The sequence below is a fragment of the Equus asinus genome, chromosome 8, assembly GCF_041296235.1.
Source record: "Equus asinus isolate D_3611 breed Donkey chromosome 8, EquAss-T2T_v2, whole genome shotgun sequence".
Classification (NCBI taxonomy): domain Eukaryota; kingdom Metazoa; phylum Chordata; class Mammalia; order Perissodactyla; family Equidae; genus Equus; species Equus asinus.
Genome location: NC_091797.1, coordinates 3,341,711 through 3,356,514, shown reverse-complemented (window position 1 = coordinate 3,356,514; position 14,804 = coordinate 3,341,711). Strand labels below are relative to the sequence as shown.

The window sequence follows — 14,804 nt, the reverse complement described above, 5'->3', positions numbered from 1 at the left end:
ACTGCTGTTCATAGGGTTTTCATGGCCAGTTGTTTTGGAAGTGGATGACCAGGTCCTTCTTCCTAGTCTGCCTTAGTCTAGAAGCTCCATTGTAACCTGGCCACCATGAGTGGCCAAGCTGGTAAATGAAACCCCAGTGGCATAGCTTTCAGCATCATAGTAACACACAACCACAATATGACAAGCAACAAACCGGTGAGGGGTTCCGTGACTGGCACACGAACCCAGGCCACGATGGTGAGAGAATGGGACCTTAAGCTCTAGACCTCCACTGCTGACAAGTTCTCTCTATAGATGCATCAAATAATTCTGTAGCATTACTATAGCCTCCTGCATTCATACGTGAGTTACTTCTCTTTTGTCCTTAATTAGTGTCTTTTGAGCAGTCAAAAATATTTTTCTGCTTTAACCTACTCAATTTTTCATATGAAGAGTTTTAACTTTACGATTGTAAATACTTATGTGGCTAGTTAATGTGTTTTCTTTCATTGATCTTCTGTTTGGGTGTGTGGCATATGAATGTAAGAGAGCAGGGTGCCTGAGTGTGTTTGTGTGTATTGTTAATCAGTGTTTGCACCTGAAATGCAGTTGTTTTAGATACCCTTAAACTTCGTACCATGGGCTTAGGGGGAAGTTAGAGGGATTTTAAAATTACGTCAAAAATGAAGTTTTTTTGATAAGTTAAACTGAATTGAAAATCCAATAATAACAAGCTTTAAAGGACATTTAGTTTTATTTGTTGGACAGTATTTTATTCAAGGTTTAGCTGATAACTACAAAATAGAATGTTGTAATTGTATCGACTGTACAGTTCATAAGGGAATGATTTTCACTGGATAATAGGTTATGTATCCAAATACATGTTCTGAAATCAAATGAAGCCTGACACATTGAAATTATTAATAAGGTTCTAAAATGCAGTAGGAATCCAGAGGAATATAGTTAATATTAAGATACTGAAACATTTTCTTTGCCACTACAAAATTTTTTTTTTTTTTAAAGATTTTATTTTTTCCTTTTTCTCCCCAAAGCCCCCCAGTATATAGTTGTGTATTCTTCGTTGTAGGTTCTTCTAGTTGTGGCATGTGGGACGCTGCCTCAGCGTGGTCTGATGAGCAGTGCCATGTCTGCGCCCAGGATTCGAACTAACGAAACACTGGGCCGCCTGCAGCGGGGCGCGCGAACTTAACCACTCGGCCACGGGGCCAGCCCCACAAAATGTTTTAATAATCAACTTCCATATCCATGTGGGCTACTTTATTACTTTTTGAAATATGAACCTTCCTCCTTTTGAAGACTCTGTCTCCGTTATTTGAGAGCATTAACTGCCCTTTCTCGTTTTTCTAGGCAGTCTTCTTGCACTTTCTCCAAACTCATTGCCTGATTAATTCTCTTTTAACTTTCCCTAAGTCCTCCAATTTTTTCTTCATTTTACGTAAAGTGTAATAATATTCTTGTTAAAGAGGATAACCTCTATCAGCTTTAAAATTTATTCTAAAAAAAATCTATAATATTTCAAAAACAGCATATTAGACATATGGGATATTTACTTTTTAAATACCAATTTATTAGAAAAGTAAATACATTATAGTGTAATATAATTTAAACTGCATAGGTGGAGAAAATTGTGAATGATTGGTATGCCCTTTTTAACTGCATATAAATTATTGTAGTAAAATAGAGCCCTCAACTTAATCTTAGAGTGTGTGCTTTTATGAGTTTGTGTATGCACGTGTCTGGGGAGGAAGAGTAAACTATTGTTTGTTTGGGGATTTTGGGGGGGCTTATTTTGTTTTATGATCCAAAGACCAAAACTGTTATCTGACTTTGATGGGGAAGAAGTGATGTTCACAAATATAGAGCTCATGTATTAATTTTTTTCAACAAAATTAGTTTGTTTATATTCTAACTGTAAACTCCTGAATCTCTACTGTAATGTCGTTAGTATCTAAAGGTTGTTTTTGCAGCATAATGATCCAAAACTACTCTATAAAGTGGGATTAATTGTGCTGGTTCAGAGTGTACGGTAGGGTCAGCGGAAGTAATGACCCGTGCCGTCACTTAGGTGCTCAGGAAATGTGGCTTCTGTTGCTGCTGTCTGTCTCTCCTCTTTCATCAGATGATTACATTTGGTTGGGCACCTGTCTAACCTCAGTTCTCCTTATTTTGCAAAAGGCTGAGGGCCTATGGTTTCCTTTTGGTAAGATGAAATGGCTAAAATTCTATGAACAACTTGAAACCACCTCCTCGTTCTCATCTACATTATCTTGAAGTCATGCACTGGACCTGGCCCAGTCCTCCTCCCCGGTTAGAATTAGTCCTACTTTCCATTTCTTCCTTCACTCATCATATTAAATCAATATTTAGTAGGTGCCTGCCAGGTACCAACTATCCTCTTGGCTCAGAAGATGAGCCACACGTGCCTGGTCTCTTCCCTTATGGAGGTCACACTGTGGTGGGGAAAATGTTAAGTTTTTAAATATAAAACTTATGTAGATAAATGAATGAATAGATAATTTGTATTGTTGTATGTAATATAAAGAAAAAGAACTTTTAAAACCAAAATATATATAGGTAGATAAATAGGTACATAGATATAATTTAAATTGTGGTAAATGATATGAAGAAGAGAGACTTATCAGGATTCCTAACTTAGATATGGGAGCAGTGGTTGCTCAGCGCTAGAAAGTTCTCCTTGTCATTTAAGCCAAGACCCTGTGGTTGAGTAGGAGCTAGCCAAGGGAGGAGTTGGTATGAAGTAAGAGAATGTGAGTTTGACTGGAGAGCGGTTGTTAATGGGAAAAGTGATGAGCTAACATGGAAGAGGATGTCAAGGAGTGGGTCATGGAGACCCTGGAAATGATTCTATATCTTATACAAGTGTAACAGGAAACCACTGGGGAGTGACATGGTTCAACTCTGCTTTAAAAATATTCTCACTGCAGGGGCTGGCCCCGTGGCCGAGTGGTTAAGTTCGCGCGCTCCGCTGCAGGTGGCCCAGTGTTTCGTCGGTTCAAATCCTGGGCGTGGACATGGCACTGCTCGTCAGACCACGCTGAGGCAGCGTCCCACATGCCACAACTAGAGGAACCCACAACGAAGAATACACAACTATGTACCGGGGGGCTTTGGGGAGAAAAAGGGAAAAAAAAAAATATTCTCACTGCAGTTGGGGAGAGTGGATAAGAAAGGAGCAATAATGGAGGCAGTGAACATAGTGAGTTGTTTAACTTAGGCAAGATCTGATGGACTATTGTGTGGTAGTCAAAGTGGAGATAAGGAGGCAGCTTTAAGCTATGCTTTGGAAGAGAAACAGTAAGCACAGTAATGAACTAGATTCTGGGGATGAGGATGTAGACATGTCAAGGATAACTGGCTGTTTTCTGTCTTGAGAAGAGGGTGGATGGAGGTACCCTTTATAGAGATGAGAAAGATGGCACAGGGAAAGAGTATTTTGATGAAGAGTGGGTGGAAATCAAGAGTTAAGCTTCAGATATACTGTGATTGAGATGCCTGAAGACATTCAATTGAACAGCTCAAGTAGACATCTTTGGAGTTCATAAGAAAAGTTCTTTATACCAATTCTGCCCACGCTTAACTATTGGAGTGAAACCGTGTCTCACTAGATTGTAATCTCTTTCTATATAAGGGTTTTTTTCCTTTTTAATTTTGGATCTTCCACAGTATTTTCCACAAGGCAGAGAATGGTTGAGGTGAAAGATAAAAGGAAATTGGCATCTATTGTGTCTTATTGTGTTTAGGGAATGAGCTAACTGTCTGGCTTCATCCTCTTGAAAGGCTATTGATTTTTACAGATGGTCAAACTGAAGGGCAATTAAATGACTTGTCAAAGTCACAAAATAATTGGAAAACTAAGTCTGTTTGTCCCCAGGGCCCAGAGGTATCACATTAAATCCCAATGCCTCCTAGTGAGCAGTTAGTAAACCTCGTTCATTAAAAAAGTATGTGAAGTGGTGTCAAACCACTCTGTTAGGGTCCTATCATACAACAGCAAATAGGGACAGTTCCTTTCCTTTCGAAGACCATGGTCCAATGTGGGAGGCAGATAATAAACAAGCCTATATAAACTGGACAATTTAACGGTGAATAGGGCCATAAAGAAAATAAACAGGATGATGTAATAGAGAGCAATGGGAGGGAGTTGGATTTCCTTATATGGGGAGGTCAAGACAGACCAAGCTAAGGAAAAAGTAATTTGGCAGAAACTCAATGATTAAGAATGGAAAAGAATGTTCTAGTTAGAGAGGAAAAGCCCTGTGGTAGAAAAGAAAAGACTTGTGCAGCTTGCTCAGGGTGAGCAAAGCCGACAGTCATGCATAATGTGACTGCAGAGACAGACAGGAGCCAACCACACCGAGCCTTTGAGGCTGTGGCATAAGATTTGGATTTTATTCTAAGGGCAAGCTATCTAATTACTTCAAGGAAGGGAACAACATGATCTGATTTATATTTTTAAAAGATAAGTCTGGTTTCTGAGAGAAGGAATTCAGGGAACAAAAGTAGAGACAAGAAGGCCAGTCAGACTGCTCTTGAGTCTGCTCTGGTTTGAGGTTCTGGTGGCTTCTAGATAGTCATGGGATGGAGACAGAGGAAGTGCAGGGATTTACGGCACATTCTAGAGAGAAGACTGAGAGGATGTGTTGATGGAGGGGCCTTAGGAGGCAGAGGAGAGCCAGAAGTACAGAACGACACTTACTTAGGATCTTGGCTTGAACGTCTGAGTACTTGGCACCTTCTATTAAGATGGGGGACACGGGGGAACAAAGTGCTTGGGTGGCAGGAGTCAAAAGTTCTGCCCAATAAACATTTGTTGAATTAAAGAACCACAATATTGGTCACATAAGATAGTTTTTCTTATATGATTTAATACCATATTTTCTTGCATGATTATTGCTTTATGAATTGTCTGTGGCTGCTCTCACATCCTACTAGCAGAGGTGGGTAGTTGCAGCAAAGGCCTGATGGCCCACAAAGCTGAAAATATTTACTATTTTAGCCCTTTATAGAAAAAGTTTGCCAATAGAGCGTGGCCCTAACCTAATTTTAGAGTATAGTTTTTGTTTTTTTAAACCAATGACCCATCTCCATAATCTTTATAAAGCCTTTGACTCCTTATAAAGTCATTCTGTCATTATTAAAACACATTTCTCTGTTCCTGAGTTACTTTACTGTTGTGATTTTCTTCTCTGTCTCTACGTCTCCATTAATTTTTGATGTCTTTCCCTGTTTCTTTCTCTTTACCCTTTAAAAATGAGCCTTTCCTGAACTGCATTTCTCAGCTTTTTCTGTCGTCTTCTCCAAATCCGCATAGCTCACCATCTCACTTTTTTCAGGTGTCTGCACAAATGCCAACTTACCAAGGAAGCTTTCCCTATTTAGTAAAGCTTCCTGACCCCACTCATCATTTTCTCTCACATCATTTATCATTACTGATGTTCTATGTGGTTGTATTTATTTGTTCCTTGTCTGTCTATCCCCAGATACTGTGCTGGTCCCATGAGGGCAGGGACTTGAACTGTTTTGTTGACTGATGTATTTCCAGTGCCCAGAACTGTGCTTGGCATGAAATAGCTCCTCAGTTAATATCTATTGAATGAAAAAAATCTGTCCATTGTATTCTCTATTTAGGAGAAATTATCCATATCCACATTGTCAACTATTACTTCTAATTAGAAGGCATCTGATTTATATCTCCAAATTCTAAATTTGATCGTTCTCCAGATTTCTAGATCTTTTAGCCTAACATGTTATTTTCAGCCTTGTCTCCTACTACTTTGCCACCTAAGTCTTTTTGACCTATTAAATATTTCCCTAGGACATATTAAGTTTCTCATCTCATTCCTTTGTTCTTCTCATTCCTCCTACTGAGACACTACTATTCTGATACTTCTGGAACATCACAGACCTTTTCCAGGCCCCAGGTTTGCACTGGAAGTTTCCTCTCCCCTTAGCTCAGACTCAACCATCAAACCACACCCTAGATTGTACCTTCAGAGAGACTAAGCTTCTTTGGCCAACCAACCATGCTCCATTGCATCAGTTGTTTCTTTCATGCCCCCTGAATTGTTTGTTCATTTACCCATTGTGTGCATCCCCACTAGACCATGAGCTCTTTAAGGGCAAAGACTTTGTGTCTCATGCTCACTTGCTAAGTCCTTGGTGGGAGGGCAGTGTTTGGAACACTCCCAGGGCTCAGTAGAGGTTTGTTGGAGGGGTGAATGTCCAGAATGAACTCTTCAGTCGACCATGATCACTTTTGTCTCATCAGGTCACAGTACTATTCAATGCTATTACCACTGGGAATAGATGCTTCACTCTCTTGGGAGTTGTTGACTTCTGTTGTTGTTTCCTGCTTGTGTTGGTGCCTAACTCCTCGTAGGTTCCTGACTTATTTCTCTAGTAAGGTTTAAACACCCTTAAATATCAAAAACAGTATATCATACAGACACATATACACATATGAAAAGAAAGTCAATAATGTTGCATATACAAATGCTCTCTTTTTTTTTATACCTGGGTAATTATCATCTAATGCTTCTTCCTCTGTAGGAATTATATTCCTAATTTCACTGGTTAGGAGAAAAGGAAGAATTTATTTCTTAAAGAATTTTCTATATTGACTTGTTTTTTCTATTCAGGTATACATGCGAAAATGATCCCCATATCACATTTTATTTTGTATTTATGTTAGGGGCAAAATCGTGAACTACTTGGATAGAGAAGATGAACAATTATAAAAAGTGCCTGTTTCTAAAAGTCCACAAAACATATCCGTTTAAAAAACTGAAAGGAAATTGGTATAATCAGCTTCAATTTCCCTCGCTATATTCTTATAGCATAGAAAGAAAAGGGTAGTCAGAAAGAACACTCAACAGATAACAGAAAAAGTGCAGAAACTAAAATGCTTTTAGAATGTTTTCCTCTTTAAAGAAAAATTGCAAAAAATAGCTTCTCCAATGTATGTGTAAAACAGAGGGAGGCAAACTTTTTCTGTAAAGGGCAAGAGAGTAAAATTTCAGGTTTGTGAACCACACAGTCCCCACTGTAACCGTGCAGCTCTGCCTGTTGAGTGAAGGCAGCCCTAGGCTCCATGGAAATGATGGACCTGGCTGTGTTCCAGTAAAAGCTTATTTGTGGACACAGCTTTGAATTTCATTTAATTTTTACACGTCAAGAAATGTTATTCTTCTTTTTATTTTCTCAACCATTTAAAAATGTGAAAACCATTTTTTAGCTTGCAGACGATGCAAAAATAGCTGACAAGACAGGTTTGACCTGTGGGTTTTGGTTGGCAATTCCTGGTTCAGACAGCTCAGTTTGAAAAAAGTCATGTGTATGGTGCAGCTGCACCATGTGCCTCTGCGTGGTGAACCCTCCCAGAGAGGTAGGGGGCACCCGAGAAGAAGCTGAGGGGATCCTCCACAGAGAGCACTAGACCACGAGCAGGAAGGAGCGTGCCCTCCTGGGCAGAGGCTCCCAGGCTTTGTGACGGCTAATGGGTAAAAACACAATCTGAAGCTGATGATTCACAAATAATTTACAAGTTTTTAAAATTTTGATGCTGGAGAGGAATATCCAAAATGGTTAATTATTTAAAATTTCAATATATATAATAGGTCATTCAAGACTCACAAGTTGAAAAAAAGTATCCTTGATGTGCTACATACCTACTTTCCTGACTGTCTATCTAGTTTGTCTACTTTTAAATATCAGAGGATTCTGCTTTTTCTCTTAAAAAAATCTGTAAACTCCTAGTGGGGAGAATGTTTCTCATCTACATCTCTGTGCGCTTCTGGACTTGGAGATCCTACACTCGGTGGGGGTGAGTGGGTGGTGGAGACTGAACTGACTGATGGAGCCATCTAGAGCACCAGGTCCTTGCAGGTGCCCCTGTCTCCCAGCTTTGTTGCCTGGGAAGTGAGGGACCCTCACCATCCAATCCTAGCCTTTCGGGAAAGGAAACAGTAAATGGGAGAGGCAGGATGGGGAGAAGAGCACCTAAAAATCTGTCCGTCTGTCTGTTTCCTGTAAACCACCGTTGAAGAATTCTAAAATGAGATTTTTCATAAAGATGTTAGAACATAAAGATTATGCTGGACAAATTAAAGTATGTATACATGTATCAGTATTCCCTTTTGATAACCACTGTTCTTCAGTTGCATCATGGGCAAGAATGGAAGTCATGTGGAAGGAAAAGACTAGAGAGCCAGAGTACTAAATGCCAGGGATCACACCACATGCAGGCTTTGCTCAGCCCGTGTGTGCTGGCTGTGGGTCTACAAACAAAATTAATAGTTGCGCTCTAACACACAGATGCAATGCATCATTCCCTCCCTCCCGTATTTTTCTTACAGGATTTAAAAACTGTACAGGTGACCACCTAGCAATATTGAGTGATGTCTTCCCCAAGCAATTCCATTTTGATCACTGGCCAATTTTCTAATATTGATGAGTCAATACCCAGTTTGTAAGCTGTTCTCTCTGAATCAACGTGAAAAATGATGCAAACTTTCAATGTACCAGAAACATCCATGTAAGGAAACAGTGAGAAGGACAGCTTTGAAGGCCTCTCTTACTCTTCTTCTTCTGTCCCCTCTACGTGTGTTTATGATGATGAGATGACCTCCCTTAGGAGTTTCCTCTGCTCATTTACAGAATGTGAGTCACTGCGTTAAGCACTTAGGTCAGTGCTTAAAAGTAGAGCTTTTGAAGTTCTCTTTGCAGTCTGGGGCCTTGGCTGCAATGGGAATACTAAGTGTGTCATTCATGATGCAGTCATTTCCTTTCTCCATTGAGGCAATAGATTTTTAACCTGGCTGATCTTGTGTGACCAAATAGCCAGAGAGGGCAGCCCCTTCCATCTGGCAGAATCTACCAGAAAAAAGCAAGGAAGGAAGGGAGGGAGGAAGAGAGAGAATGAGTAAAAAGGAACTCTCGTTCAACTCCCTAGGTGCTACATTTAAGTTCTAAAAGATGAGCTCTATTTCTTTTAAGTGCAATTCCTGCCTTTGGTTATCCGAATATATTCAACATAAAGTTTTCCATAGTAATCTCATGCCTAAGGTCACTGAAGGACAACCAAAAAAGGATGTTTGATGCAAAATATGGAACACACAGGGAGGTCCTTCCCTTGAACCTGACAGTGAGAAAACCGACTCTAATGATGATAGCCATCACTTCCATAGGATCACCTGTGCTCCAGCTACTGTTCTAGATACCCGACTCTCACTCTTGACATGTAGTAACTTACTTCATCCCCTGAATCCAGGGCCCAGATACAGAGTCCACACTTAAGCCCCTCTGGTAAACTGCCATTTACCTATATTGGCCCTCACTTGCCCATTTTGCTCATTCCTGCATTCTTCCATTCACTCTTGCTCTCAGTGTTTCCTTCCACATGCCTTTCATTCTTGTCCATGATGCAACTGATGTATCAAATTAACTAACTTTAACTTGTGTGTGGACTATTCACATTACAAGGATGAGTAAGACAGAATCTTCATCCTCCGGGACCTCAATGAGGACCAAGGGCTAAAACCTCATGATTTTCCTCAGGAACAAGGTTAGAAGCACGATACTGCTTTGATAAACCAACAGAGGGCTCAGTGGTTACCAAAAAGCAAAAACAACCAACCAAAAGGCTCATCTGCTTTTTGACCCATCTGCAAAAATTGCCTTATACTTTCCGATGAGCAGAAATCTATACTGAACCCGAATCCTTTGAGAGCTTGGCCAATAACAGACGTGATGCTCTCAAAGGAATTTTATGCTGCATATCCAAATTCGAAAGGAAAGTATTAAAAATGCAAAATGAAAGTGCAGCTGGTTTTGCTCCAAGGTTTATCAGTGGTGAGTCACCTATTTTTATTGCATAAGAAATCAAATCTAGTGTTATAATGAAAACACGATACAGTGAATTTAGGGTAATTCTTGGAACATGAAGATGTGCCTCTTTGTTCAGGGACACTGTGTCCTTTGAAGTTTCTTCTAAGCACTTTAATCTTCAGTAAGAAAGATGTTTTCTCAATTTTTGAGGAAAGATGCTCTATCATCTAAACACCCACAAAGGCTGGTTTTAATGCAGCAATTTGACAGAAGCAAAGTATGTAGGTTGTGCACTTATGCTTTGCATTTATGTCCCTTTGTCAGCACCGGACACATCGTTACCCTAGACAGAGTTTAAGGCATTTGTTTTTTAATCTTACCTCTATGGTATTCACTTAACATGCGAGCTCCCCAGATCCCTAAAGACCATAACTGTATCTAAATTTTACCTGAGGGTTTTGAACAGTTAAACTGGGTAAAGAAGGGAAGGCATTGAGGGCTGGATTGGTCCAAATGTCTCATATAGGGACTGAAAAAAGGAGAAAATAAAAGTCATCTTTAAGTTATTTTTGCTGTATGGAAATGGGTTTTCTTATTAATCACTGCAGGGTCATGGAGAACCACAATGTCATCTTAGGCATCTTCCTAGGTAGATTTAAGGTAAAGATGTACAATTTGAAGTACTGCTTATTTTAAAGAACATATGTACTGACATTTTGAAGGCTAGCATTTGAATCTCATCAGTCTATGAAGTCAAAGCCTTCTTTATAATGTGTTTGTTGAAAATATTATCATACTTTAAGAACTACATTTCTACTAAAATTTATGAATAAATGTTTATTTTTATCTGCTCCTTTTGCTCAAGACTATGCAATTCAAAGGACTTCTTGCATAAATTAAGTAGTGATCCTAATTGATTTTTATATTCCTTTAACCTAGACTTTGTTCAAAAGTACGATCTAATCTATATAGTCATAACAGCCAATGTGCCTCTAATTGAAGGATGAATGCATTTCATTCATGCATGCATGTATAATTATATCATTTTTATATATTTAAGAATATGATATTAGACTAACATTTATTCAGGATAAAGTGATATATTGTTTGTACAGAATATGCTTTCTCCATTTGTTATTTCTTCTTTTTGTTCATTTATTTGTTTTCCATCCAATGTGTGTAGAAACAGAAGAATTCTTAGACCTCAGGGCCCAACAATTTATCTCTCATTTATTTTCCTTTATAATAGAAACCAGTTATGTGACAGTCAGAAAAATCTTCATTTCTTTCCATCAGTTTTTAGAGCAGAGAGGTGAAATAAATTTTCTCTAAACACCAAGACAATCAAAGCCAGCATCAAGGAATTTGGAAGTAGGTGGACTTCGTTTGCATATTGAATCAAGCTCAGGGACCCTTGAGAAAGAATGTGCTGCCAATGTGATGATCTGTCCATCTACACGCAGTGGAGGATCTGGACCCTTTAGGACATGTGAACTGGGTTATTTATGAACAACAAAGACTATATTGTTTGAAAGATAAAAGAAGCTAAAGTAATTAGAGATGTTATACAAAAACAGCATTTAACATCTGTAACTAAGTTATGCGTTACCCAGGGCACTCTTTCCTTCAACATTTAGTTACCAAATCCTCTTCTAAGCTTATTATGTCAAACTACAGGCCAAATGAAATTCCATCCTATGCTGATAGTGGACGTGTATAATAGCTTAAAAGAGATTTAATAAAGGACAAGAATACATAACCAATTTAATTTGGAACTGAGTCAGTGGTGCAGTAATTACAACTAACATTGTTAAATTCTTACTTTCATCCTCTCCTGATTTAAGTTACAAGTTTCTTTAGAATGAAATCCACTCATGAGGAGCCTAATTGTTACTTACTTTAGCTTTCCTATTGTGATAGCTTTTAGAGTCTCCCCATCATCTTTCCATTTTAATCTTCCATGGGACACCTGAAACTAATAGGGAACAAGTACAGATCTATGTAAAAGTTATACAAATTGCATTTCTTAATTGAAAACGTGTATAATCAATAAGTCCTTAAGGATTTATCATCATAGTTTTATTATATGTAATTTTGTATGTGTGTGTGTATATATAATAATAATAAAATATTGAATATATGTAATAAAAATATATTCAGACATTAGTAAACATATATTCATTAATTTTCTCAATATAAGTGAAAATATTTACTGCAAGTAAAGACGGAATTCTCCATTCACATATATACATTTATTACTTTCAATTGTGGGTGTACGTTTTAAGAATTTTTTGTTATTACTAATCAGTTTGTTGGATATTTCTGCATATTACATTGGCTCTGTAGTTATGGCATTATTGGTGCTTCATTATTTGAATTCTGACAGTTCTGTCTCCCAGAACAAAATGGCTTTGTTTTCCATGTCTTCATCATACCCCATCTAATCCATGGGAAATTTGTTCTAAAGACAATGTTCAGATGTAAGTGCGGAAAATTCGTTCTGAAGACCAAGTTCAAATTTTAATGCAAACTTCAGCCTATGGATCAGGTGTGTTAATCAAAATATTTGCCAAAGAATACAGTGTGGACTTCTAGCAATTGGGAAGGAGGCCAACTGTGAACAACCAGTATGGCGCCAGCTATCTGTACTCTGAGAATATTCACCCCATCATTGACCATCATTGTATGATTCCCACTGAAAGCAACAAAGACCTAGATTGACAAGTAAAAGAATTGGCAATCTTAGTGAATATTGTCTGATAATAAGAAATAAGTCGTTTTTGTAGCTCTGCTAAATAATTTTGACTTGAAACTTTATTTTGAATATACTGCAAGGTTTAATTTGATCAAGTTTGGTTACACTGAAAGATTTTAGTTGACATTATTCCTTCTTTTTTAATAGTGGCTAGCATTCAGAAGCTTCCTGCAGCCTCTGTTCTAACAGACATCAACTTCCCCATGAAGGGACGGAAGGGAATGGTTGACTGGGCAAGAAACTCAGAAGATAGGGTTGTCATTCCAAAAAGCATTTTCACTCCAGTGTCATCAAAAGGTAAATATGTGAGATAATTTGAGCTGTAAACCACACATTTCTGATAAGATCATTTAATAAAACGTTAGGCGTAAATCTCCATATATTAAACAATTTAGAAAGACTGCAATTATGATTCTAAACTAATTTTATGAATATAGAAAACTTACATTTCATCTTTAAATTTCTGAATTCACTGGAGGAAAGGATCTATTAAGATGAAAAAAATATGAGTACAAATTATAGACCTGAGCCTGCCGTGGTTAAGTTTCAGTATGGGCAGTCTTTGTCCAGTGTACAGCATGTGGCCTCATATTTTAACTTTAGGCATGGAAACACATTGTGTTTTCCATGCAAAGTCATTTATATTTCTGCCTCATATTTGCTTTGGTTTGAAGATATTATTTTGGTATAGAAAAACAAAGTTAAGAAAAAATTAAGTTTTAAGAACACCTTCAGTGGCCTCTAAAATTAATGGCTATTTTCAACAGTCGCATTGTGGTCTTAATTCTTGCCTGGGAGATTTTGCTACAGAAGAGAACTGGCTCTCTTTCCCCCATCATTGGGAATTTAAACTCCTTAGCTGCAAGTAAAGCAGCTTCTTGTTTTGGCATGATGAAGGACACAAAACCGCTGAAAACCTCTTCTAGAGCTGTAATTAATGTGGGGGGTGGGGCCGACATGCCCTGTGCATGGTTAGGAAGGCATTTCTTCTACCCAGCTTTGCATCAGCAAATCCTGGAATCCCCTTGTAATTAATAGATTCAAGTTTTATAAGACACAGTATTTTTCTTGATGTTTTGCTAATTCTTTTTTTTTTTTTTATATGGATTTTTTTTTTTACAGTAACTTCTTATTTCTTTTTTTTTTCTTTTTTTTTTTTAAAGATTTTATTTTTTCCTTTTTCTCCCCAAAGCCCCCCCGGTACACAGCTGTGTATTCTTCGTTGTGGGTTCTTCTAGTTGTGGCATGTGGGACGCTGCCTCAGCGTGGTCTGATGAGCAGTGCCATGTCCGCGCCCAGGATTCGAACCAACGAAACACTGGGCCGCCTGTAGCAGAGCGCGCGAACTTAACCACTCGGCCACGGGGCCAGCCCCTGTTTTGCTAATTCTTAATTTTATTTTTTCTAGAATTAGATGAATCCTCGGTATTTGTTCTTGGAGCAGTCCTGTACAAAAACTTGGATCTAATTTTGCCCACTCTGAGGTAAGCTACAAAGTAATACGGCTGTTGTAATCTTCGTAAATTATTCAAAAAATGTGATTATAGCTCATTCTGTGAAAACAGTCAAACAAGCTTTGGTAATACAAAGGGCTTTTTCTTAAATGAAATAGAAAATACCGATTTAATGAATAGCTTATTAGCATATTATGCATTTCAAAGCAACTAGAAAAGACAATTTGGTCTCTGATTATAGCCCTGCAATTCTTTTGTAACTAATCACGACTTCCTTAAGACTGAGAAAAAAAATCAGAAAAAGAAAAACCTCAAGTCTCTGTAACAGAATGGGTCGTTTAAAAATTAATCTGCCTCTTTTTATTTGTACGTCATGGTACCGTTCGTCGTTACGTTAAATTAGAGGAGAGTCATGATGACTCGGAATACATGGTTTTGTTCTTTATTTGCACAGGATCTCAGTTGGCTTCTGAGTAAATATTCAGTTACTACCACATTAAGCAGAAATGCTATTGTTCAATTAGAGGACTATTTTTGGAAGAAATCCATTGATTTCTTTCCCTCAGACATTAAAAGAAACAATTACAAATAGTAATTCCACCAACCTTAACGTATTTGCTCTACTGTCTTAACTGCTTTAACAGACCTCACTGAAAACATCACTCACATTTGTGTGGATAATGATGCTATCACTCATGATGACCTGTTTCCTCCAGCCCACCTCATTTTGGAGGAGTGAGACAAGTTGG

The 14,804-nt window shown here is 38.2% G+C and overlaps 1 protein-coding gene across 5 annotated transcripts in view; it reads left to right on the top strand.

The window, feature by feature from the left end:
• The window catches only part of ADGRB3 (adhesion G protein-coupled receptor B3), a 645,087-nt gene that overhangs the window by 346,556 nt on the left and 283,727 nt on the right, over positions 1-14,804 (top strand). For all 5 annotated transcript variants that reach the window (XM_070514627.1, XM_070514626.1, XM_070514625.1 and 2 more), the window contains 2 exons: positions 12,749-12,898; positions 14,010-14,085. In XM_070514627.1, coding sequence (XP_070370728.1) covers positions 12,749-12,898; positions 14,010-14,085 — 226 coding nt within the window. The remainder of the gene's footprint in view (positions 1-12,748; positions 12,899-14,009; positions 14,086-14,804) is intronic.